This window comes from Neofelis nebulosa, chromosome 5, assembly GCF_028018385.1.
Source record: "Neofelis nebulosa isolate mNeoNeb1 chromosome 5, mNeoNeb1.pri, whole genome shotgun sequence".
Classification (NCBI taxonomy): domain Eukaryota; kingdom Metazoa; phylum Chordata; class Mammalia; order Carnivora; family Felidae; genus Neofelis; species Neofelis nebulosa.
Genome location: NC_080786.1, coordinates 36,234,373 through 36,261,506, shown reverse-complemented (window position 1 = coordinate 36,261,506; position 27,134 = coordinate 36,234,373). Strand labels below are relative to the sequence as shown.

The 27,134-nt window shown below is 43.3% G+C and overlaps 1 protein-coding gene across 1 annotated transcript; it reads right to left on the bottom strand.

Moving 5' to 3' along the window:
* Nucleotides 1–1,242: 1,242 nt before the first annotated feature.
* Nucleotides 1,243–27,109, bottom strand: TRIM42 (tripartite motif containing 42). The gene is made up of 5 exons (XM_058730047.1): nt 26,556–27,109; nt 22,055–22,752; nt 13,513–14,324; nt 10,321–10,545; nt 1,243–1,499 (listed from the first exon to the last, which is right to left on the bottom strand). The coding sequence occupies exons 1-5, from the start codon at nt 26,894–26,896 to the stop codon at nt 1,413–1,415; spliced, it is 2,163 nt and encodes a 720-aa protein (XP_058586030.1). The 5' UTR covers nt 26,897–27,109; the 3' UTR covers nt 1,243–1,412.
* Nucleotides 27,110–27,134: the final 25 nt, after the last annotated feature.

Here is a 27,134-nt window from a genome sequence, read left to right as displayed (position 1 = left end):
CTGTTATGGAGCGGGGCAGGAATCTGCTCGACTTTATCCTACATTATTAGAAGATCCTCACAGGGCACCTCTTGTGGGAAAGGGCCTTTTCTGCCTTTGATGCTGAGGTTCAGGGCAAAATAAAGGATTGCAAAGCAGTGGTCCTATGGGTGAAGCTAGATGGGATGGCCACACCTGTTTTATGGAACAGCTCATGAAAAGGATGGGATTAGAGAAGGTGGAGACCAGTGACTGCATGTGCCTTTCCACCCCCACTCCCACTTCTGTGTGTAGAACCTCGTCATGCAGATTGACATGTGGGGTTCAGAGGAGGGTTATTCTATGTGCCTGCCTTCTAGCCATACTCTTTCCCTCCCCAGTACTGATGTGCAATGTGAGCCTCACCAAGCCAGGCACTGAGAACAGAATTAATGAGGTCCCACCTCTGCCCTACAGACTGGGGACAAATGCAAGTGCCTGAGTTTCAAGGGCTGGAATAGATATCTCTGTGGGGGATGAGAGTGGGGGAGGAGAATTTGTTTAGTGAGGATCCAGGGGAGGAAGGAGGTATCATCCCTACCTAGAAAATCAGCAAAGGCTTCCCAGAAATGGTTGAACTGGGTCTTTAAAGACTGGTGGTGTTTAACCAGCAGAAATGAGGTGGGGTTCAGGAGAAGGTCATTCTAGGCAGATAGGGCCTTGTCAGTCAAGAGACCCTGGGGGCCTCTTGTTGTCCAAAGGGCCAGGGCAAGTTCTGACAGGCTGTGACTCTGCCATTCTTTCTTACCTTGCTTTCAAGGACCATAGAGGAGCCTCCAACCAAGCATTCTACTGTTCTTTGCTCTGGGGACCAGCAGAAGTATGGAGGGGAGGGAGTGCTCTCATTCTTTATGGGTCAGGGGCAAGCTTCAGAGCATGGGGAAAGTTATGGGAAGGCAAGTCCAGACTCCATAGTTAGGAAGAGCATTCTAACAATGTTGGCTGCTTATTGTTGAAATAGACAACAGGGTGAGGTAATGAGCTTCTCATCAATCATTGACTTGCTCAAACACTAAAATCTAGTTAGACTAGGGTCAGAATGTATACCCACAGGAACTGACTGCAAAAAGACCACCCCTTTTACCACCCCGAGGTCCGGTGGCTGCCATGTACACAACACCACAGAATTCTGAGCCAAGGGTTAGGCTCAGAGCTACTGGAGGCATAGAGACTTGTGGACTGTTTTGCATCTTAGTTTCAAAGTAATCAGCAAATAGCAAGCCATGACATCAGGCATTTCCTTTTATTAGCTCTTAGAAGACTCAGAGGTCCCGGGAACCTCGCCTACAGTGATAGCCTCACTGAAGCATGTGTTGAGAAAAATACGTATGTATGTGTGTATATATGTCTATCTGTGGTACATTGCTGAGGTTGCTTCCTGCTCTGCGAGGAGCTCAGAAGCGCTTCTGGAGGGCAGTCTGGATGTTCTTCAGCAGGCCCCACTTAGCTCGGTTCTTCCCATGCCCATCTGGGGTTACCACCTGCAATCAGAAGCAGAGAACCATGGCACCAGTCACAAGGGAAACAGCAGCTTCCAGGAGCTTGGCCACTGCTGTGCACCAGACCCTACACACATTATCTCATTAACTCTTCACGAAGCAGGTGCCACTGACCCCACTGTATGAGTGAGAGGAAACTGAGGCTCAGAAGGACTGGGTAACTTCTCACTTTTCTAAAGTCACATACCTAATATGTGGTGAGACTGGGATTTCACAGACCAGGTTCCATTTCCTTAAAAGGCACCTCATTTAACTGCATGCTGTGACCCCAGGTGGGCTTCACCATAGAATAGCCCTCCAGGTGACCCCCAGCCCCTGGAAATTGCTTCTGTCATAGCTCTTATCATTTGTAAATTCCATCAAATGTGTTTGGCTCTTAACAGACTGAGCATTCTGACTGGGGTGTGGGGGAAGTGACCATCTTTCATCTCTGTAATCCCAACATTGGCTATGGTAAAGAGAAGCTTCTTAGAGAAGTGGATGAAAGGTGAATAGAACCACAAATGTATATCTGCCAGTTGCCTCCCTCTGATGGTTCACACTGTCTGTGATCGCAGTGAGTGGTCAGAACTACCTGGAAAGGGGAGACTGCACTAAGCAAGTTTCTTACAAGTCTAACCGACTCAGCTTTACACGTGGATCTCCCTGCTTTTCTTTGAAGGTGCTAAGTTTCTCCATGCCTCTGGTCTGGCAGCATTCCCATTCCTTCCCTGTACACATTGACTGAAGAGGCGGTTAGGGAGTGAGGCTGAGATCCAGGAATGAGAGCCCACTGGATCAGTAGGCTCTGTCTAGATGAATCAGGACTCACAGGGCAGATGGGGTGGAGGTGTGGTTTGGGTGGCAAAGAGCGATGTTTGTACAATGTCCTTATATACAAAGCTAGTAAGTCTTTATGTTACCCATTGCTGGATAAAAATTGAGATAACACAAAGAGACAGCCCTGGTAAGGGTAATAAAAATAGTGTTAAAGAAACACACTGAGCAATGGGGGTGGGTGATAATGAAGGAATAACAGTGTTGTGGCAGAGTTGGGGATTGACTCATACAACATAGGGGAGTTGAATTTTGTCATAGTCAGGGTCTCCAGAGACAAAGATCATGTGTGATGTGTGGATGGAGCAGTAAGGATTGGGGCGTGTCTATGAACAAGGGGATCATATGAAAAAGGACAAAAGAAACAGAGAACAGTCTATGAGATACTGAAGTAATTGAAATAATTGACATCCCCTTCCTTACCCAAAATGCTCAGATGGTTTTCCAAATGAATTCTAAGAAACTTTTAAGAAAAGTTTGTTCTAGAAAGCAGGAAAAGAGCAGAAGCTTCCTACCTCATTTTATTAAGCTAATAAGATATTGATTCTGGAGCCAGATAAAAACAATATAGGCAAGACATTATAGGGCTATTTCACTTATGATCATAGATACAATAATCCAAAATAAAATATGAGCTAACTAAAACCAAGTATATTAAATAATCACAGCATGATCACATGGGGTTAATTCCATGAATGCAAGTCAAGATTAACATCAGAAAATCAATGTAATTCATTTCATTAATGCCTAAAGGAGAAGAATCATATGATTGTCTCAAATAATACAAAAAAAATTGCATAAGGTTGTACAAGCTCTCAGCAATTCAGAAGTGGAAGGAAATTTCCTTAACTCAATGAGAATTATACACCACAAAAACTAAATTAAAAATCCTCATAACTCAATGGAGAAACATTAAGATTAGGAATAAGACAAGGATATCAAGTATTTCAGCCCCTATTTTCTGTAGGACTCATGGCCCTGGCCAAAGGTATAGGGAAAGAAAAGAAATAGAGGTTCAAGGATTGTAAGAAAGAGATATAACTATCATTATTCATAAATGATAGGACCATAGCCTGGAAAAGCAAGCAAAATCAACAGATAGACTCTCAGAATAATAAGAGAGTTTATCAGGATTTCTAGAATCAAGATTAACCTCCAAACACCAATGGCTTTTATTCTAAACCAGCAATACATTAGAAAATATAATCAAATATAAGATAACATTCATAATATCTACAAAGTCTGTCAACTATCTGGTTAACCAGGAACATATAGTACCTCTATGAGAAGAATTTAAAAGCCCTAGTAAAGCACATTGAAGATGATTTAATAAATGTCAGACCTATTACAAAAATATCAAATGTCTCCAAATTAACTTAGAGACTCAATGCTATCCTAATCAAATTCTATCTGGATTTTTTTTTTTTTTAGGAATTCAATTTACTCGCTCCAAAATTTATATGAAGGAACAAATTCCTATGATTAGATAAATAAACCTTAAAATAGAAAGAAGGGTAATGGGTAGACTTACCTTAGCAGTTCATCAAGACAAAGCAGAAAGCTAAGGTTAAACAATAAAACCAGTGTGGTATTGACATAAAAACAGACAAATAGACCAACAGGAGACTATAGAGAGCTCAGAGACAACTTTTGAATATATGGCACTTTAATATAAGATCGCAGTGGCACATTTACCATATACTAATGGAAAAGACATTGCTTGGTAGATGCTATTGGAAAAACTGCCTCACTAGACGGTCAGAAATGTGCATCATTACCTGGCACTACACACAGAGGTGGACTCTGGATGGATTAAGGTCCTAAGTTTGACAGGTAAAATGAAAGTTAATAAAAGAATAATAAAAGAATATGAGGAAGATTATCTTTGTGAACTAAGCCTATGGAAGGACTTTCTTAAATAAAACTTCAAAAGGTCAAACCAGAAGAAAAAAACAATTGATGACTTCAGTCATATCAAAATGGAAGTTTTCTGTTGTTTCATGAAATACACTATGAACAAAGTTAATAGGCAAATGTCAGAACAGAGAAGATATTAGCAATGTCTAAAAGCATTATCTGGAATATTTAAGAACATACTGCAAATCACCTAGAAAAAGAACAAATGCAATAGAAAAATGGGTGAAAGATATTTAGCAGGTTATTTACAGAAGAGGAAATCCTGAAAACTAACAAGCATGTGAAATGAAATTTCAAACAGTAAGGAGATTATCGCACTTTGTACGCATTGGATTAACAAAATAGTAGAAAGCTGGACCATGCCACATACAGGTGGGGCTTAGGCTCTAGGGTCCCTCATTCATTCCTTATGGACACGTTCATGCACACATTTAAATCAAGTATGCACATACTCTGTGATCCAGCAATTTCACTCATGGTATATTCTAATAAGGGCTGAATTATGTCCTCCCAAAATTCATATGTTGAAGTCCTACACCAAGTACTTCAGAATGTGCCTGTATAGTTGACCATTGAACAATGCAGGGCTTAGGGGCACTGACCCCCGTGCAGTCAAAGATCCATGTATAACTTTTGACTCCCCCAGAACTTAACTATTATTAGCCTACTGCTGACCAGAAGCCATACTGATGACTTGGTCAATTGGTCCATTAACATGGTCAATTAACATATTTTATGTATGTATTATACACTGTATTTTTACTATAAAGTAAGATAGGGAAAATAAAATGTTATTAAGAAAATCATAAGGAAGAGAAAATATAGTACTGTACTGTAAAAAGTCAGTGTATAAGTAAACCCACACAGTTCAAACCTATGTTGTTCAAGGGTCAACTGTATTTGGAGAGAGGCCCTTTAAAGAAGTGATTAAGTTAAAATGGGGTCATTAGGGAGGGCCCTAATCCAATCTGACTGGTGTCCTTATAAAAGGAGGAAATGTGGACACACAGAGACCTGCCAAAGGTGCACTGGCATAGAGAAAAGGCCATGTGAGGGACTCAGGGAAAAGGCAAGTGTCTCCAGCCAAGGAGAGAGACCTCAGAAGAAACCAGACCTGCCAACATCATGATTTTGGACTTCTGGTTTCCAGAACTGTGAGAAAATAAATTTCTGTTGTGTAAGCCAGCCAACCTGTAGCATTTTAGTATGGCAGTCCTAGCAAACAAATACAATGTTCCAGAGAAATTCTCATACCCCTATCCTGCCCACAAAGTGCCACGAATGAGGCTGTTCACTGCATCATTACTGGAGATCATCTGGGTGTCTGTCTTGGCTAAGTGAACAGGTAAAATATGGTGCCCAAATGCACATTGTGAAAGATGAGGCCACATTAGGAGTAAGGGACTAAATGTGTATAACTACATTGCTACAGCATAAAAAACACAGTGTTCTGGGAGAAAAGGTGAGAAACAAAGTAGGGTTAAGTAGCACAACACTATTTGTGCAAATTACCAGCACATTCAAAACAATACATACCATGTAAGAACTCATAAAAGCAATAAGATGTACATGAAATGTATTAGAATGGATGTCTGGGAAGGAATGGCTGCATAGACAAGAAAAGGGCCTTGCATAGGCCATTGTTGAAAATGGACCATGAACTGAAGTGTATGATTAATTCAACCCTCTGTGTATGAAGTTAAAAGTAATAGGTCCAGCTTGATCTAAATTATCCTCACTCCAGGGTTCATGTCTTTCTGCAGAGCAAGTAGAGAGCAGGTGATAGGATTCTCTATTTGCATGAAGGATCAAGCAGCAATTTGGAAAAGAATAAATCCTAAGGAGATAGGGAGTGCAAACCATTTTTCTCTCATTTCAGGGCAGGGGGTGGCTGTGAGTATGTGGGTGGGTGAGGTAGGTTTGGGGCAGTTATTCTGAGTGTATGATAGTGTGGGATAGTGTTGGTCTCTCCGATTGCCCTGCAACCCCACCTCCTGAAGATGCATATCTCAGCCTGGACAGGAGGTCTGAAGTAGAGACAGAGGTAAAACCAGTAGGGGGATTTCATGAAATCCAGGTAAGATGCCCAGGAAGGCCAGGCAGCCTGGCTCTGTGCCTAGAGTTCCAGCCTGGGCAGGAAGGGGTCAGCACTGCAGAGACTGAGAGTAGTTGGCAGGGCTGTTTCCTGAGCACATGGGAGACACCAGAGGTGACCCCCAATACAGACTGGGGAGGAATTTGTGGGGATGAGTGGGGGCAGGAATGGGTGCATTTCCTGAAGAGGTAATCAGGAAAAGCCCAGAAAAGTAGCAGTTTGTGACTATTGTTAGGCCTGAATTTTTACCTCCAAATGTGATGTAGCTGGGGATATCTGGTTTCTAGACTGCGGTAGGCAGAATTTTGGCCCCCAAAGATATCCACGTTGTGATCTTGGGAACATGTGGATGTGTTATGTGTCACAGTAAAGGGGAATTAAAGTTCCTAGTCAGCTGGCTTTAAGACAGAGATTATGCTGAATCATCAGGTTGGTCCAATGTTATCACAAGAGTCCTTCAAAGAAAGAGGGAGCCAGAAGAGAGCCAGAGAGATGAAGGTGTAAGAAGGACTCAACCTGATGTTGCTACCTTGGAAAATGCAGGAAGGGGCCATGAGCCCAGGAATGTGGGCTGCTGCTAGCAGCTGGAAAAGGCAAGAAAATAAACTTTTCTGAGTCTTCAGAAGGAACACAGCCCTGCTCACACCTTGATTTTACTGGGTGACACCCATTTTGAAGTTCTGATCTCTAGAATTGTAAGATAATAAGTAAGTTTGTATTGCTTAAGCTGCTGATTTGTTATGGTGGCAATGGGAAACCAATGCACAGATAGAAAGTTAGGTTTGTCATGGGAAGACTTCCTGGAAGTTAGCAGAGATTTCAAAGTAAGGAGGCAAAGTAAGGAGGCTCTTTTCAGAAATGTGGATGGTGGTCAGGAGGTACCCTGCGGATTAAAGGAAGAACAGGAAGAGAAACTGAGGATAAAGGATATATGACTTGCCTAAAAACACATTTCTTCATTCCTTCAAAACTATCCGGCTCTTGGATGTAAGAGGCTCTTGGCTGAAGGCTGTGGGCCGAGAGGAGTGAGGAAGGCCAGCAAGGCACCTGTCCACTTTGGGCTTACAGCCTAGTGGAGTTGGGCCTTGGGCCATGGCACACCAGGTCAAGTCCAATGCTCAGTCTTGCCTCTCAGAAAAAAAGTCCTGCTCTCACAGCTGTTGGCTTTGACAATATTCTCTCAGAATGAGGTGCCAGGTCCCCAGGGTGGGGCCCACTGGCCCAGATTTAGCTGAATCTGACTGTGGTGCAGGAGAACAAAGAGCTCCAGCCTTGGATGAGAACTGAGTTCCCACTCAACTCTTTCTTCAGTTACATGAGAGCACTTTCCCTCTTGAGCCTAAGTTTCCTCATCTGTAAAATAGAGGCAATAATTCCCCACCTCCAGTGGTTGGCATGATCAGTGGTAACAAATACACAGTATCTGACAGGGAGTCGGCCTTCAATAAATGGGACCTTTAAAATGCATTCACGTTAATTTTCATGCTTTGTATATTATACTTCAAATAAAATCCCTTAAAAAAATCAGCAAGTCACAGACTATGAAAATCAAATATGAAAGGTGTTATTTCGCTTCCTTTTCAAAAGTATGTATGATGGAAATATTGTATTTTGGATAAGAAATGATTCTGCTACCTCATTACAGCATTTTAAATGAAACCTTTCAGGAATACCTGCATAGGGCCGATGCCAAAGGAAAAGTATTTCGATTTTATGGGAAAGAACTGAAGTCATTACTTTTATGAAGCTTTATAAATGTCATTCAAACACACCATCTTATTTTCATTTGCTATTGAAGCCTTTACTTATGCAAATCATGACAAATGTTAAGGAAACCAGTGTTTCCCCTAGAATGCTAATATAATCACAAAGAGGGAGGAAGAATTACTTCTGAAGGAAAAATCTATATTGCAGCTCTGCAAGTCAGATAAAAATGAAGCTTCCAGAAAACCTCATTAATTAGTGCTCTGCTCATTTAGAAATTGTGTTAAAAAGCAAAGAAACTGGAATGAGTTTCCTTCCCATATAGGGAGTACAAATTAATCGCATAAACACAATTTTAGGGGGAATGTTACTTCTTGACTGATTGCATAAAACACTTAGCTTTTGGGCATCTTATGGTACTTTGTAATTATTAATTTTATTCATCCATTTATTTCTTCACTCTTTAATTTAGACATTCATTCATATATTCATTTGTTTGATCACATTTTCAGTCATGTATTCATTCAATAACCATTAAGAACCTGTGATATGCACATTGCTGTGGTAAGCATTGTGGGAGAAAGAGAGATGAATTAGATGTGAAGTTTGTTCTCAGGGAGTTCAGAGCTTAAGAGGGAGGACAAAACATCTTCTTAAGACAGGCCGACACACTTCAGTCTCTCCACTCCCTGTCCTTGTGCCTAGCATGTAAAAACGACAGGAGATACATTTAAAAATATTAGTAACAGCACTGAGTGCCTTTCATGAGCAAGACATTTCTGAGGAATTTCTAAAAAATGAGAAGGCAGATGGAATTAGATGAAGGAAAAATCCATAGTCGAAAGGACATGCTGCAAAATATGGTAGCAGCTGTGGGTGTTCCATGCTTGGGAAAGAAGGGTGGCAACAAGAATTGGGCAATTGACAGGGTAGCTGGCTGGGGTAGAGTGAGAGGAGCAGGCAGGCCGACTTTCTCCTTCTGCCTCCTGCCCAGGTGAGTATCTGGCCTCCATGAGAGTGGGAAGGGGTTCATGTGGGTGCTGGCTCCAGAAGCAGTCCAGATGGACTAGAGAGCCTCTGCCTTCAGCTGATTTGCTACTGGTACAATGACCTACAGCATAATCCTGCCCCCACCCTACCTTGTGCTTCCCTCATCGCTAGAAGTAGCAACCAATCAGATTCTCTTCTGCAAACATTTGACCTGAGACAAAGGGAGGTTGCTAGTTAGACTGTGTTGGTCACACAGAAGTTGGGCCAGGACAATCCAAAGCCACAAGCAAGCTGAATTTAAGGGAGGAAATACTACAAACTAGCTGAAAGTGGTGCAGATTCAGACAGAAGCAGACATGGAAGTGTGGGCAGAGGGAGGACAGAGAGACAGAGACAGCGACAGAGAGATGGACAGAGGAAGGGAGAGAAACTGGTGGCTTTCTAGTTCCCTTGAGGATTAGATGTTTGTCCTGGCTGGAAGCGGTCTCATGAGACTCCTCTTTCTCTGTACCATACATTTCCCTTTTCAAAAGCTGAAATGAATGAACTTACTGTCTTTCCTCTAAAGAATTCCTGATTAAGCCATAATCTACTGGTATCCCAAAGAACATCATTATGGTTCTACAGTACGATAGCTCTTGGTATTTTTCTTCCTTTTCTCCTTTGAGTATCAATAAAATTATACTCATGAACGTATATCCCCCAGAGATATAAAGAAGAGTCAGCTTCCCATCACAAAGAAAGATAGGAATAATCATGTCCCTTTTTCTGGGGGATACCATTCTGACATGCTCAGTGGTTACTCCTTGACTTTCAGATAAACAACAAATAAAATATTGCATGGGACATACTTACATTAAGAATTATTTGTTGTATGTGCCCTGTATTTATGTCTGTTAAATCTGGCACCCTACGCTTGCTTTGAATCACCACTGGGATTAACAATGAACTCTTTTTTTGTCCTTCTCATACCACAATTATTTGTTTAATAGACCCTGAGCTCCTTGAAGGTAAGGATTATGCCTTATTTTCCTCGGAATGTCTACATCCTAACAGAATGCCTGGCCCAAATGTTTTTTGAATCAAACTGAACTAACAATTCTTAGGCCTCATTTGCCAAGTTGGTTGAGGCCAGCAGCCCTCTCTTTGACTCTGAGTTAACAAGTTTTCTGGGATTAGAGGGGGCAGTCACACTGTGGGTTCTGTGATCTTGTGATCATCCTGACAGAGCTGCATCCAGAACTTACAAAGAAAGTCTGAGAAAAAAAATGTGCACAGTACCTTGCAGATGTCACTCCATTGACCAGGACCATTATTGTTGATGGCTCTGACTTTAAAAAGATACTCAGTGTTGGGGGTCAGGTTGTGCAGCTCCAGATTCTGCTGCATTATATCCTGAATTTGCCCACAGAGTTCTGTCCATACATTGTTAGGAGGGGTAGTAACGAGTTCATAAAATTCCATCTCAAAAGAGTCCACATCTTCTGTTGGGCATGTCCAATAAACCTATGAAGCAATGAACATATGGGTGTGGTACTAATATACACCATTCAGCTTTCTTTCCCGTAAAGATTTGTGCCATTAACTCTCAGTGGGGCAGATTTCAGCTGACCCCATCTCCTCTAGCTGCTGAGGACTTCAATGTGGACTATGTGCAGCAGTCTTGAAAGGCTACCTGATAAGACTTGACATGATGCTCATAATGCATTTCAAGAACAGAAGAATGCTCCTCTGGGTTCTGTTACCATCAGCCAACATGGCAGTGACCATTGTTCTCTTGACACCATTAACCAAGGTAGCTGCCATTTATTGAATACCTTCTATGCATCAGATTCTGTGTCAGACATTGCCTAACTCACCTAGTCTTCACAACTCCCTGGAAGGGAGATTTTATTATCCCATTTTACAGTTGAGGCTCAGAAAGGTTACATTTAGCAAATTCCAATAGAACCACAGACTACTAGACAATGAAAAGTGTATCTGTTCCAAGCCTGTATTTTACACATAAGGAAGTAGAGTACCAGAGAGGTGCAATGGCTTACCCAAGGCATGAAGAATATATATTCACACTCAAAACATAATATATCAGCTTTCAGAAAGAGATATATTAACAAATATCAATTAGCAGATTGTGTCTGGCACATAAATATTTTATAATGATTATATTTCTAAACAGATATTGTATTCTTTAAGCTTTAACAAATTTAAATGTTATTATGTTTATAAAGTTAATTTAAAATTACTCCTAAGTGCATAAAGTTTTGTGAATTTATAATTAATTTGTAGTTATTTTTATATATTTATACTTTTAAAACTTTTTATAAATTTGTATAACTTGTCAGTAAAAATTAACTTATTTTTTTCTGAGTATCAAAACAAACATACTCATTATAAAAGACTTGGAAAATGCAGAAAAAATACAAGGGACAAAAATAAACATCACTTATAATCCCAAAATTCAGTTCAAAATTCATTTCCTTCCAATTTTAGAACATTCACAAATACAGAAATGCATACAATTTGGATTATATTGCTTTGATTCCTGCTTCCTTTCATTTTTTATATTTTATACATTTCCCTATATTATTAAAAACTTAGTAAAGCACCATTTTAATAGCTGTCCCATAAGTGATTTAATCTTTCAGTAGTCAAACATTTAGGTTGTTTCTAATTTTACACTCCAATAAATAATGATGCAATGAGGACTTTGGGGGCATGAATCTTCACCTGAATTTTTAATCATTTCTCTGGGAAAGTTTTCTAGAAATAAAATTGAGTTTTTAGGAAAAAATCCTTAGGATTTTTAAGACACATATTTGACAAGTTATAAGACTAACTTTGAGAATGTTTTCTATGCCAAAAACCTAAAGTGGGTTATTAGTCAACCATCATTTGAGAGAGAAGTCAGCACAGATTTCATCTTCGGCATCACTAAACACTAGGATTCCTGTATGATTTCCATTCCATGATCCTAATAGGGATCACTGATATCTTCACATCAAATACCACTATTTGGCAGTAGATTTAGGTGTCCTCTCTTGACAGGCTATGACTTGACTTTCCTAGGCCCCTTTCTTGGGCTCTTGCAGGGACCACTAACCAGTGGCATGGGGTGACTGTTTTCCAAGCCCAATTATGGGGCAGACATCACCAGAGCGAGAAACTGCCAATCTCCCAGGTCTAAGTTGCATGGAGAGACCTAATGCCATCACTGAGCGAATGTCACATACACTGGAGGCTTTGCTGATCTGGTATCATTTGGAAATGAAGGTTCAGTTACTCAGTTGTAGGTGTCTCTTACATGAAGGGTAGAGATACTTTGCTGTGTCTGATAGCCCATGGGAAGGTATATTCTACTTTTCAGAGTAAGGTCATTCTTGCTGTTGATTATAGACTCTAAAACATAGATTATGATGTCTCAGGAGAACAGCAAAGTAAAGCTTGGTCAGTGTCTGGCTTTCATTTTCTTGTTTTTAGACCCTTGATACTAAAGTGTGGTGTGCAGACTGGCAGCAATGGCAGCACCTGGAAGGTTGTTAGAAACAGAATTTCAGGGACCCCTGAGACCCACTAAAACAGAATCTGCATTTTAACAAGACCTCCAGGTGCACATTAATGTTTGAGAACCAATGGTTTAGACTTCAAGGATGCTAAAAGTCTTTGGGAATGTTTTCAGATTATGAGCGCAAAAGATGGGCCCTGCCACATGAAAGCCGGCCATGGGCTGGCCTGGGAGATGTCCCTGTAGGGAACCCCAAGAGAGGCAAGTTATGCTCTAACAGGATCTTTAATTGCAAGTTAATCTTTTTCCTTCCTTGAACTTTAAACAGTTCTATAAACAGTTTGATTTAGGTTCAGCTGGATTTGAATGGAATGTTAAGGGAAAGGTTATTTGTCCGTGTTAGGTCAAGAGGGTCAAGGAGGAGTCATGTCTCCTGAAGTCAGATGATGGCAGTTGTAGAGTTCTGTGAGAGATCAACACTCCCTCCCTCTAAAACTGAATCTTATGAGATTAGAATTGGAATTCCATTGGGGATTATCCTTCTATTCTTTCCAAATCATAGAGAGTATGAATACTTTCTTTAGAAAAGGTAGCAATTTAGAGGAATCACTGCTGATAGATAATGGGGCCTATATTTCTAATTGGATTTTCTGTGTTCTGTCTACAATTACAGGCTTTGCCCCTGGGAAACATTACACCCTCCAAGCAGTCTCTTCAAATTACTTTGGTTCCCAAATTGGGTTGCATTTGAAATGGGGTTGGGGCCTTCAGATAGATTTTTGACTATGAGTTAAATACATTATTTGGTTTAAGCCAGTATTGTGCTACTTAAGATTTTAGGAATTTAGGAGCAGATTTGAGTGACTGAACCCCAGAGGTCAAAGAGGTAAGTGCAACCTTTTCTGACTACCCACCTCCATTCCATACCGCCCATCCTCCTGCCTTCCTCATGGGCCCAGAGCCTTCCTTACCTTGGCAGCTCTAGGATACACCAGAGTCTGGTAGATGACAATTGGGCCTGGGGTCTTCACAGAATCATCATTGAATGAGTACCAGTTGTGGAAGCTGCTGCTGTTCTGCACAGGCTGGTTTTCTGCCCCTGTGCTCCAGTAGGTACAGAGGCCATCTGTGGGTTTGGCAGGTGTGGCTGACTGGGCTCGCCCATAGGCTTCCAGACCCATTTTGGCCTTCTCACCACTGGTGGTGTTGAAGGACAGCAAGGAGGAACTTCGCTGGTTGCCAAAGCTGTGAGTGCTGAAAGTGACCTTCCTGGAGATCATCATTTCTGAGTGCATGGGATAAGGGGAGGGCAGGGACTCCCCTGAGGAGCGTACCTTCTTGGGCCCTGTGGGGAAGAGCTCGTGGATGGCACTGGAGAGCTCAGCAAAGTCCAAGGGCATGCAGTGCAAGGAGTGTAGCCGGAGTTGTGGGTCAGGCCTATAGGTGCTCTGGATGCCATCCTCGATCTGGTCCACCAGAATCTTGGCCGACTGCAGGAATGCCACCTGGCCTGTCTCCTTCAGTGCTTCCTTGGAATAGGCGATCAGACCATCCATTTCGTTCACTTTCATGGTTGTGACATACACGTATTTTTCAATCTCCTTCTGCCTGGACACCTCTAGATTCTCTATCTGCTCCATGATGTATTTCTCCTTCTCCTGTAGAATGTTGCGCAGCTTGAGAAATCCATTTCGAATCTCTTTTCGCTTCATCTCCTTGTCCGCCTTAAAGCTATTTTTTAAAATGTTGAACTCCATTAGGTCATTATCAATCTCATAGCGGACTGCAAAACAACCAGGTTAGTTACTTCGGTTAAAATTTTCATCTCCCCAGATGTCAAAGCTGACTGCAGGGAATTCCCTCAGATTCCATGAAAGTGGGTGGAGAGGGAGGGAGGGCACTTGTAGTTGAACTGCAATAGGCCTGAACAGGTTTATGAGATGCATCTGGCCTCCCTCAGGATCCTGCCCCCCCCCCCCCCACCGCCGCCTCCTTGTCTAATACTTCCCTCAGGAGTCCCAGCCTTTCTTTCCTTGGCATAGTTATAGCTATAGTAATCCCTGCGGCCCTGGGTTGGAATTGAAAGTTCAAGGCCACCCTTGATATGAGTTTCAGACATCACTTGTGAGCATGTTGGACTTGAGAAGAGGTGATGTCTCAAAGTGACTGGTTTTCCCTGTGGGAAAGCTAAGCTTCTGCAGGGGCAAGAGAAAGAACTAAATTTCTGATGACTTCTTCTAAATGCTGCCTTGCCTCATTCACCAAAACCCAGACCTAGACAACAGTAGGAAATCAGCTGGGCTTCCTCTCTTGCCTTTTCCTCATTTCTTTCTAAAAAAGAGTCTGCTATTGCACTTCAAAGAGAACCCAGTTTGTTCTGGATCCTCTTACATGGTTTTTGGATTTTAAGTTCACTCAGTCATTCAACAAACATTTACTGGATACCTATGTCACATGCCTTCCAAGGTACTAGGGATACAAATATGAATATGAGAGAGCACCAATGCTCAAGACACTCATAAATCCAAGGATACTATAGTATAGAGGATGCTATGATTGAGAGTATGTAGTACATCTCTCTGAAATGAGTACCTTTGTTGGCTTTACAGTGATTTAGGCATCAGGCTGTGACAGTGATGTGAAGACATGTCAACCTTCTGTGGCCTCATCTAAAGGTAAGGTCCTCCCTTGATAGGCCAACTTTGTAGTGAATTGATGGGCTATAATCCTCATCAGATTTTACTCAGGAGTAGGCGTGCCCAAGATTTTTTTGTACTTTGTTCTTAACATATTCCCAGGTGCACAGTCAGCTGGACCTTTGTGGGTTGTGGCCATTTTAACAATGATGTGCATTTGAGTAAGAGAAACCCAGGAGTCCTGTCAGACCATGAGAACAGGGAGCATGGCTCTTTTAGTTATCACTATGACTAGGGTGTGTAGAAGGGCTTGAAAGGTATTTATTGAGTGAAAGCCATTCTGTCCTGTTTTCTGACATCATTGGGGTAAGTGTTACTCTTCAGCCTATTTTGTGAAACTGCTATTTCCTCTGCCCACCTCCTCCCTCAGGCTGGCACAGAAGGGATGAGGAAGCAATGCAGACAGGGGCTGAACAGGAAACTATCAGGGTGATTGCAGAGGAGCTGAGAAATGCTTCCCGCCCTCCCCAATGCAAGCCCTACTGTGGCTTATGGCAGCTGAAATTCCACTTTGTTCATTAATTTCTTTGACTATTCAATAGTTATTCACTGCTAAAGAATCTTGCATAGGAAATTCCTTGCTTCATTAGAGATTAATTAAGTTTATGTAAAGTCCTGAGAGGTAGCATAAAAATTCCTTAGGTGAGGGGGAAAGAGGCAGCATCACGAGAAAAGAAAGAGGAGGACAGAAGCACCCCTCCTCCCATCTTACAAATATGGCAGCTTTGCAAGAGCTGGTCCTAGAGCAAAGTTAAGTCTAGATCTCTCTCAGGGAGTACACTAAAAGTAGCTATTATTTATTAAATATTATGGGCCAGATCTATATAATTCACATATTATGGATCATATCTCTCTATTATAATATATTACATGTATCTTCCTATGAGGAAGATATTGTTCCTATTGATAGATAAGGAAACTAAGGCTCAGGGAGATTAAGTTACTGTCCAGTGTCACACAGCAAGTATATGGGAGAAACCAAGGCCTGTCTCTAATTCTATTTATCTGAGTCCAAAGCCTATGTTCTTAATTGTTCCAGTCGTGGTTCTCAGTCCTCTGTGAGCACCAGAATCTTCTGGGAGAACTTTAAAGAAAACTCTCCTCTTGGCCTCACTTGCTGAGATTCTGAATTGGCCTGAGTTGGGGCTCAGGAATCCAGGTGAGGCAGTTAGCAGCTGCCGGGAATCTTCTGGGGATCTTGTTAAAAGTGCAGATTCCCACAAAATCGGTATGGGTGAGGCCTGAGGTTCTGCATGCCTACCGGGCTCCTGGATGGTGTCATTGCTGCTGGCCCTAGTTAGTAAAGCTCTCCAGGGGGTTCCAGTGTGCACCTGGGGGTCGACACCACAGCTTCAATAGACCCAAACTAGATCTTTCCTCCAGGACCCAGAGTTTCTCAGTGTATTGTCAGATCACCTGATTTTGAATTACTTGAAGATTTATTTAAAATGTAGATTTATGGCACCTTCCCCCAAAATAAGTTGAGTCCTTAAAAGCAAGTTTGAACTCTGGTTAAAAAAATTTGAGGGGTGCACAGCAAAGGAAACAACCAACAAAACTAAAAGGCAACCAACGGAATGGGAAAAGATATTTGCAAATGGCATATTGGACAAAGGGCTAGTATCCAAAATCTATAAAGAGCTCACCAAACTCCACACCTGAAAAACAAATAATGCAGTGAAGAAATGGGCAGAAAGCACGAATAGACACTTCTCTAAAGAAGACATCCGGATGGCCAACGGGCACATGAAAAGATGCCCAACGTCGCTCCTCATCAGGGAAATACAAATCAAAACCACACTCAGATATCACCTCACGCCAGTCAGAGTGGCCAAAATGAACAAATCAGGAGATTATAGATGCTGGAGAGGATGTGGAGGAAGGGGAACCCTCTTGCACTGTTGGTGGGAATGCAAATTGGTGCAGCCGCTCTGGAAAGCAGTGTGGAGGTTCCTCAGAAAATTAAAAATAGACCTACCCTATGACCCAGAAATAGCACTGCTAGGAATTTACCCAAGGGATACGGGAGTATTGATGGATAGGGGCACTTGTACCCCAATGTTTATAGCAGCACTCTCAACAATAGCCAAATTATGGAAAGAGCCTAAATGTCCATCCACTGATGAATGGATAAAGAAATTGTGGTTTATATACACAATAGAGTACTACATGGCAATGTGAAAGAATGAAATATGGCCCTTTGTAGCAACGTGGATGGAACTGGAGAGTGTGATGCTTAAGCGAAATAAGCCATACAGAGAAAGACAGATACCATATGTTTTCACTCTTATGTGGATCCTGAGAAACTTAACAGAAACCCATGGGGGAGGAGAAGGAAAAAAAAAAAAGAGGTTAGAGTGGGAGAGAGCCAAAGCATAAGAGACTGTTAAAAACAGAACAAACTGAGGGTTGATGGGGGGTGGGAGGGAGGGGAGGGTGGGTGATGGGTATTGAGGAGGGCACCTTTTGGGATGAGCACTGGGTGTTGTATGGAAACCAATTTGACAATAAATTTCATATATTGAAAAAAAAATTCTAGTTAGTTAATATGTAGTGTAGTAACGGTTTCAGGAGTATAATTTAGTGTTTCATCACCTACATATAATACCCAGTGCTCATCACAACAGGTTCCCTCCTTAATATCCATCACACTTCACTTAATACCCAGCTCACTTCATAATAAAGCTGAAAACATTTTCAATACAAAAAAAAAGAATTACCATATTGTGGACATTGAAGACGTTTACGATATTTTGCTATTATGAATTATACAGTAGTGAACAGATGCTGATATACGTCAGATGCTGATGTTTTTGTATGTAGTTACCATACCAGACTACAGAATACATAATGGTATGATTGAAGTTAATTTTCAAGTGGCCAAAATGATCACACTAATCTCATTGACAACAAATAGAGAAACATGCTTACTCTTCAGAGGCCCAAGGAAAAAGCAGTTCATAAAGCAGTTGGGCAAATAACCATAAAATAATTTTTAATAAATAAGTATGTTAAATATAAATAAAACATTTAAAATTAACCTGATTATTTCGTCTACCCAATGTCATAAAATACTATTTAGATTCTTTTAGAATGACATAAATTGGCATCATGATTATGCAAACATATAATTATATACCTATGCATCTAGCACCAGGGAAAGTAAACCATCTAGAATAAAGACCAATATGTATGTGTGGGAATACATACATTCTTATGAAAATTTGCCAACTCGCCAAAGTCTAAAACAGCATTCATTTGCCATTTTTAAAAAGAGATGATAAGATAATATCAGTGCTAACTATTGCAATCCACTGTTTATTTATGACTCCTGTGGGTACAGAGGAGTTGTGAGGAAATTTAGAAAATTTGTGTGTATATGAAATTTGTGTATATGAAATTATGCCATTAACTAATGTTATATGAATTTTGTGGGAACTCCTCCAGTGTTTAAGAAGGTGCATATCTCCCCAAAATGGACTTTCTCCTTTCTAAGGATGAGTGTTAAAATTCATACCTTGCTTCTTGATTTAAAAAAAAATTAAATATCTTGAATTTTTTGGAGAAAAGGTAAAATGTTGAGTAAAGCTTTAATTTCAACATTCTAAAAAAAAAATTGAGGGGTGGAGGCACCTTTCAGTCAGTTCAGAGTCTGACTTCAGCTCAGGTCATGATCTCATGGTGTGTGAGTTCGAGTCCTGCATTGGACTCTGTGCTGACAGCTCAGAGCCTGCTTTGGAATCTGTGCATCCCTCTTTCTCTGCCCTCCCTCCCTCCCCCCACCCCCCGCTCATGCTCTGTTTCTCTCCCTCTCTATCTCAAAAATAAATAAACATTTAAAAAAAATTTTTAAATTAAAAAAATTTGAGGGGTGGGGGAGGAGTTTCCCTCAGAAAGGATGGACAGGGTAAATTCTCTACCTACATATAAATGGATATTCCATACGAGGGAAACAAAAGCAAAAATGAACTATTGGGACTTCATCAAAATAAAAAGGTTCTGCTCAGCAAAGGAAATAGCAAAACTAAAGGCAACTGACAGAATTTGCAAATGACTTATCAGATAAAGCGTTAGTATCCAAAATCTATAAAGAACTTACCAACTCAACACCCAAAAAACAAATAAGCCAGCGAAGAAATGGGCAAAAGACATGAACAGACACTTCTCCAAAGAAGACATCCAGATGGCCAACAGACACATGAGAAAATGCTTCACTTCACTCATCATCAGGGAAATACAAATCAAAACCACAGTGAGATACCACCTCACACCTGTCAGAATGGCTAACATTAACAACTAGGCAAGAATAGATGTTGGCAAAGATGCGGATAAAGAGGATCTCTTTTGCGCTGCTGGTGGCAATGAAACCTGGTGCTGCCACTCTGGAAAACAGTATGGAGGTTCTTCAAAAAATAAAAAATAGAACTACCTAAGGACCCAGCAATTTCAATACTAGGTATTTATCCAAGGGATACAGGTATGCTGTTTCGAAGGGGCACATGCACCCCCATGTTTATAGCAGCACTATCCACAACAGCCAAAGTATGGAGAGAGCCCACATGTCCACTGATGGATGAATGGATAAAGAAGATGTGGTATATATATATATACACAATGGAGTGTTACTCAGCAATCAAAAAGAATGAAATCTTGCCATTTGCAACTACGTGGATGGAACTAGAGGGTATTATGCTAAGCGAAATTAGTCAGAGAAAGACAAACATATAACTTCACTCATATGAGGACTTTAAGACACAGAACAGATGAACATAAGGGAAAGGAAGCAAAAATAATATAAAAACAGGGAGGGGGACAAAACAGAAGAGACTCTTAAATATGGAGAACAAACAGAGGGTTACTGGAGGTGTTGGGGGCGGATGGGCTAAATGGGTAAGGGCATTAAGGAATCTACTCCTGAAATCATTGTTGCACTATATGCTAACTAATTTGGATGTAAATTTTAAAAAAAAATTAAAATTAAAAAATAAATAAATGGATATGCCATGAAGGTGATCCCTGTCTCCTTCCAATTGCTGGGCTCTTTGGAATTTGAACTGATGTCCCCTCATATTGAATTGAATTTCATTGTCTGGCTTCTAGGTGCTCTGGACTCTGAGAAAACTATTCTAGCTTTCTCCTGTGTTAAAGGCCCAGGCCTCTTATGGTTGCATGGGGGGCACAGCAGACTATAGGCAGCAACCCCTTCCCATGCTGAGGCCCCAGAGAATCCAGCCAAGCCCAGGCAGTGAGTCCACCTTAAGAAAACCCTCTGGGAACCAGTGGGACTACCCATTTGCTTGGTAATGTGGCTCCTATAGAGTTTTCTTTAATATAGAGACTTCCCTGATGGTGGTTCCAAAACAGTAAATATCAATCGACAAACAATGTTTCCTAGTATAAGCAATTGAGAAATGAAGGTATTCCTGAAACACCCATGCTGGTGAGAGGTCCTAGGTGACAGAGTTAGCAAAGTCCATCTCTGACCCATCTCTACATCCAATAGGACCTTTATGTGCAGCTCAGAGAAAAACTCTCCCACTCATATGTTCAGGCATATTTACACATGGACACAAAGGGAAAGGGCTGGGGTGATCTGGGGCACTTTGGTCACTTGATGCAGGCCAGTCCTTAAGGAAATGAGATAGACCACAGATTGTGGGGGTGGTAGTGGTGGTGGTGGTTTCTGTTGTGTTCCAGTCCTCCAGTCTTCAGATTCTGGTCGCTGTTTAGCACAGAGAAGGTTGTCAAAGGAATGTTATGGGTTTAACATGGATGTTGGAGTCAGATAGATTGGGTCTGCCATTTACACGTTGCCTTGTGCCAGTGAACTCGTGGAATCCCCATTTTCTTATTCATGGAGGGAATTTCAGTTCCTGTACTGCAGGAGGAGTGAGGAGACCAAGATACTTCTTCTAAAGGGCCTGGGCAAAGTAGGCCTCTATTCAAGGAAGCTATTCCCAGGGGCTAAGAGCCCTAAAAGGATGCCGGAGATCCTCATGTCTAATCAAGTGGATCCACACCCAGAAATTATGAGGCTCTTTACTGAACCCTGCAAGATATTGTTGTACTGGGTTCCAGCATGGAAACTAGGCTCAGTTTCCCTTAACCAAAATGTACTATTTTATAGGTAACCAATATAAAATAACCTTGAGCAGGCATGCAGAGGAAAAACCAGCTGTTGATCAGAATGTTATTGGCTATTTCTGAGTTTTTCTGTTATTATGTGTTTGTTACCAGTTTGTTTACTTTGGTGTTTGCAAGTTTTGGGGAAAATGCTGTCGGGGAAAATTTTAAATTGAAATAATTCTCAACATCGATTTAATTTTTTCCCTCTGCAAGTTGGGAAAACACCGAAGATACTCAACTTTTGTGACAAAACCCTTCAGAAAGGCTCACAGAACTTCAGGATACTGGAAGATCAAACTCATCATTTTCCAAAGGAGGAAATGAGGCCCAAGGTCATGAAGATTATAACCAAGATTATAGAATCTTTCTGCACTGATTATGTGTCAGATACTTTTTTTGCCTGCTTCACATAGAATAACCCATTTAATCCTCACAATCACCCAGCGGAGTTACTACCGCTATGCCCATTTTATAGATGAGAAAGCCAAGGCCCAGGGAGGTTAGGAGGCTGGTGATGGTTGCCCGGTGTGCACACCAGCCCAGTGCCTGGCAGCCTGGCTCAGTGTTTCCCAGTGCTTGGACTGGCCCACCGGGTGGGGGAGGCTCTCACCAAGTGGACTGCCTGGAGCCGTTCTCCCCATCAGTACCTGAACTAGGGGTGACTGTGCAGGGGAGGGGAGGGGACCAGGACCTGCTTTGAACTTGGCGATGGCGCTGAAGAGGGCGGCCGCCCTCTCGGAGCAGGCGTCGATGAGGTTGACGGTGTCGTGGCCGTTGTGGAATGCCGTCTTGCAGAAGGTGCAGAGCAGCTGGTTGTCCTGGCTGCAGTACTCGACGATGCGGCTGGACGGGTGGTGGATGCAGATCTTCTCGTCCTGGTCCTCGGAGCTGGTGTCCACGAAGACGTGGTCCTGCATGGCCACGTCCGAGTGGAAGGCCTTGAGGCAGTCGTTGCAGAGGTTGAGGCGGCACGTGATGCAGCGCTTGTAGGCGATGCGCCGACTGCGGCACACCTGGCAAAGGGTGGGCCCGGTGGAGCGGTCGAAGCGCCACTTGAGGTAGCCGTGCTGCTGCATGTAGCGCTTGGTGAGGCGCCCGCGCAGGTAGTTCTCGGGCAGCTGCATCTTGTGGCTGTAGGGCATGCAGTGCGAGTGGCTGCACACGGGGCAGACGAGGATGAAGAAGTTCTCGGTGACCTCGGCGTGCTTCTGCAGCTGCCTCAGGCACTTCTCGCACAGGCTGTGGTTGCAGGGCAGCATGAACGAGTGCAGGTGCAGCCGGTTACACAGGGGGCACGAGAGATGGTGCACCAGGTTGCTGTTGGCGGGCATCGTCTTCACCTCATCGACCTGGGTGTCGCTGCTACCGACGCGCAGCGCGGTCTTGGAGCTGGAAGGAGAAGCGGACACGGGGAGGACTTCAGGAGGCCGGCTCCAGAGCTCACCCCGTTTCTGGCCTCTGGAAGAACTGGGGGTCACTGCCAGGCAGGCCAGTGTGATGGTGGGGAGCACAGGCTCTGTGCCAGGGCACTGGGATTCTAAGCCTGCCTCCAACATCCTTTAGCTGGGTGACCTCAGGGCAGTTAATTGACCTCTCTCTGCCTTTTGCCTCATTATAAAATTAGTAGTCACATTATAGTTTCTTGAGGGGACTAAAACTACATTTAATACCTACAAAGCTTGACTGAGAGCAGTCCCGGGAACACAGTAAGTGCTGAACGACTGCACATTGTGAATTTTGAAGAAGAGAAAGCAGGACAGACTGGTCTGGCACCATCAGTGGGGCCTCAGTGCTCTGTTGCCCATCAGCAAAGTCACAGAACACCAACACCCGACAAAGCCATTCTGGGACTGTGATGGAGCAAAGCAGTAATAAGACCACTTCCTCCTGTTTGAACGCAGGCAAGACAAGAACATTGTCCAAACCACAAAACGACCAGATCTTGCCTATCCTGGTTCATGGGAGAGACTGCTGCTTTTTCACCGATTGCAGCATTTGGTGCCCTGTGAACCTCCCATCTTGTAAACCAGATTTTTATTAAGATACCTGATAGGAGATTTACCCCCACTTCCTCACCTGAAATGAGCCTAAATTTCATAATAACTTGCAGATGCCTTCTTACTGAGACACCTTACTCTTAACCATGGTGTATGTTCTCACTTGGTGCAGTGACTCAGTAAATCCAATCTTGTCCACCTATAAGCATGTTCTTGCTTGGCAGGCATTGGCATCATCAGTATTACGGTATATAGGGTAGAACACAGAAGAGGGTGGGTAAAGTGTCCCCAGGACACCAGGAGGTCAGTCCCTAGAACCAAGCCTAGAACCAGCAGACCGACAGGTAAGAGTTAAGGGTCTAGGCTCTAGGGACAGATTGTTCATGATGGAATGTACCCATTTAGAGCTGCACCTTTGAGACGAATTTCTTAATCCCTCCCATTCTCACTTTTCTCATCTGTAATCCAATGGTCAAAGCTAACGATACTACTTCCTTCATGAGAATTTTACAAAGTCTACCTGAGGTAATCCATGATAAAGTGACTAACTGCTGATACATAGTAAGGACTCAATAAATGTGGCCTCGGCAGTTAGTCCCCTCTGGTACTGGCCAGCTAATGTCCACAGTAGAGGAAAAGAGTGGTCACGTCCATGAGAAGTATATGGTTCTATTATTTGTGTGTGTGTGTGTGTGTGTGTGTGTGTGTGTGTTGATTCTTTATTTGTCTGAGGTGGATTTCATGTATTTAATTGTAGGAACCATGGATGAGGTAAAAGCATACTTGTAAAATTCAAATGCATATTTTGAGAAGCTACAATCAGGGCAAAAGCAGTTTATGAAAATAAATGAATTAGCTGTGGGGATGGAGGTAAACAGATACACAATTTGTGACTGATCCTGTCTCTTATCTTCTGTTCACGTTAGTGATATTTGGGTGTTGATCTTGACATTGTGGCTGCATTTTCTTCTGCTTCTGATTTCTTGAGGTTCCTATATGCTCCTATCTCCTTCCCCATGGACCTATGTCTCAGAGCCCAGACAGTCAAAGGTGTTGCCAAAGCATACTGAATGGGAATGGCCCTGTGGTGGCAGAGAATGCCTTTTGTGGCACTCAGGCTCCTGGAAAGTTCATCCCTTAAGGATTTGGGTGCTGGGTCCTAGGCCTGCTGGCCTCGATTTTCTCAGCCCATTCCCTCTCTGCTTTCTCAGTCTCCTGCCTGGGCCCTAAAGGGGTCACTGGAGGGACAGTGAGTTGTATACGTGGTAGCTGGATGAACCTCTTTAGTTCAATAAGGTAGGACTCTGAGAATCATGGTGTAATATAAAAAGGGAGATGGCATGGTGTAATATAAAGCTGGAGGGAAGGTGACATTGGTAGAAGAAACAGCAGGGCTGAGAGGCAGCCCAGGGAGTTTGGGTGGAGGTCAGAAAGGAAGTGGGAAAGAAATGAGAAAGTCAGAAAGAGATACTTGAGACCAGAGTGGGCTGGATGAGCAAGGTGTTGAGCAGGAAGTGGTGATGAGGAGCAGGGGGAGGCAGGGATTCAGAAACCAGGAGAGAGGCCAGATGGAAGACAAGCCTCAGTGTACCCACTGCCCACCTCCTGACACTTGCAATAGCATCTCTGACTATCCTCTGAAAGCCTCAGGCTTGGACCCGGGCATTCAAGTGGCTGTGGCTCCATGCCCAAACAGCCACCAGACCCAGCAGCCTTGCCTTCTTGCTGAGATATCTGGCCTCTCCTCCTCTGCACACACCCTCCCTTCAATTCAGGCCTGTTCCCCTAGCACCTGGGTTCTCACTGTGTCACCCGGAAGGTCTCCTGGCTTCCCTCTGATCCCTCCAGGCCATCTGCATTTTAGTATCACTTGGGGGTGGCTTTTACAATTCTGATGTCCAGGTGATCCCCCAGACCAATGAAATCAGAATGTCTGGCAGTGAGGACCTTTGTAAAGACCCCCAGGTGATTCCTGTAAAGCAAAGTTTGGGAGTTACTGACCTAAGGCATCTTCCCACAACACCAATGTCATCCCTCCTCCGTTGAACTGTGGCCAGTGACTCTCCATGGCTGATATGCAGGAAATGGGGCGTTGAGTCAGGAGAGAGGAATGTGGATGCTACTTTCTGCACCTGAGAACCTCTGGACTTGCATCCAGAACCCCTGGATCCTCTACTCATGCAAACACCGCAAGAGCTCCCTGAATGGAGAGTAGTATTTGTTAAGCATCTCCTAAGTGCTGAACTGCAAGTTGGATCATATCCTTCTCCTGAATTCACTGAAACTTTACTCACAGAATTGTTTTTCCAGCCTGGAAGGCTTCAAACCTGCGTCTCATTTTTCTGCCTCTCCAAAAGCTCTCCTCTTATGGTTCTGAGCTGTGATCTTTCCTTCTCTCAGAAGTCTGCCCTTGCTACTCCAAACTCCCCTCACATGTGACATAAAAGGACTGCCTTGGACAGAGCAAGAAGAGAATATGCAATTGCTTGTCACAGAGCATTCATGCCCCATGTGAGTAACTGAGACCCTGAGATGCATGACTTCCAGATGGGAAGAATGAGAAGGCTGGCAGGAGTTGGTCTGGGGTACTTATAAAGGACATAGGGGTCAAAAGTGGCCTGTGGAAGTTACTACTTTTCCAATAAGTGTTGAAGGTATCAAAAGTTCAGAGGAGGAAGAGACAGGGCAGCTTATATTTTTAAATCCCGTAACAGATTACAAGGTGCATACGTTAATCCCCAAACCCACCGAATCACAACAGATCCTATACTCTCCATTTTGCAGTGCAACATTTTTAAGTTAAGACACAGATTCCGGGTTCAAAATCTGGCTGCGTCTTACTAGTTGTGTGATCCTGGGCAACTTCACCTTCCAAAGGCTCCGTTTCCTCGTCGGTGTGGTGGGCGTGCTGTGAGGGTTGCTGGGGGTCACACATGCAGTGCCTGGCAAGTGGCTTACACGCTGAGTATTAGCCACTACTATTTAGTGCAGGTGAGAGAGCCCAGTGCCTATTCGCACAGCTGGTGGGGCGTGGATGTGGGACTCAGGGCTAGATGTGGTCACTGGCTGTTCAGGACAGGCTTAATTGCTACAAAGTTCTTGGCCTCCTTTTTTCAGAGGGAGAAAGGGACTTGGGGCGGGGGTACGTATGGAGCCCACAGCTGGCAAGGAACCTGTCGGGCGCCCGGCACTTACGAGGTGCGGATGCTCCTGAGGCGGCCCTTGTGGAACGTGATGGTGGCATTGCGGCAGCAGCGGCTCTCGTAGTAGTAGCACTGGAGGTTGCTGCTGGTCGTGCAGCAGCACTTGCAGTTGGGGTCATTGGCCCAGGAGCAGCAGCACCAGTGGCAGTTGGGGTTCTCGGAGCAGGTGCAGTGGCAGCACTGGCAATTGCGCTCATCTTTGTAAGGGCAGGGGAAGCAGGTGCAGTTCCGCTCTGAGGTGAAGAGGAACTTGCAGCACAGACAGGAGCATAGTTGAGGACAACATCTCTGCCATGTACAACATGGAGAGCAAACACACATGGCCGTCTCCATGGCGCCTACATGATGGCTACCGGCTGCCCAGAGCTCTTGACGCCTTCTCTACCAGAATCCTGTGGGCTCCCAGGCAGGAGTCCCTCCTCCCTCTGATGAGGTCCTCAGCTTGGAGGTTGCAAGAGGTTGGCTGTCGTGAGACCTTTACAGGCGGCGTCCCTACTAGGAAGCTCCTGGGTTGGCATTTACCTATATCAGCCTGAGGCCATTTGCTTATGTCACAATCCCTGTCTCCCCA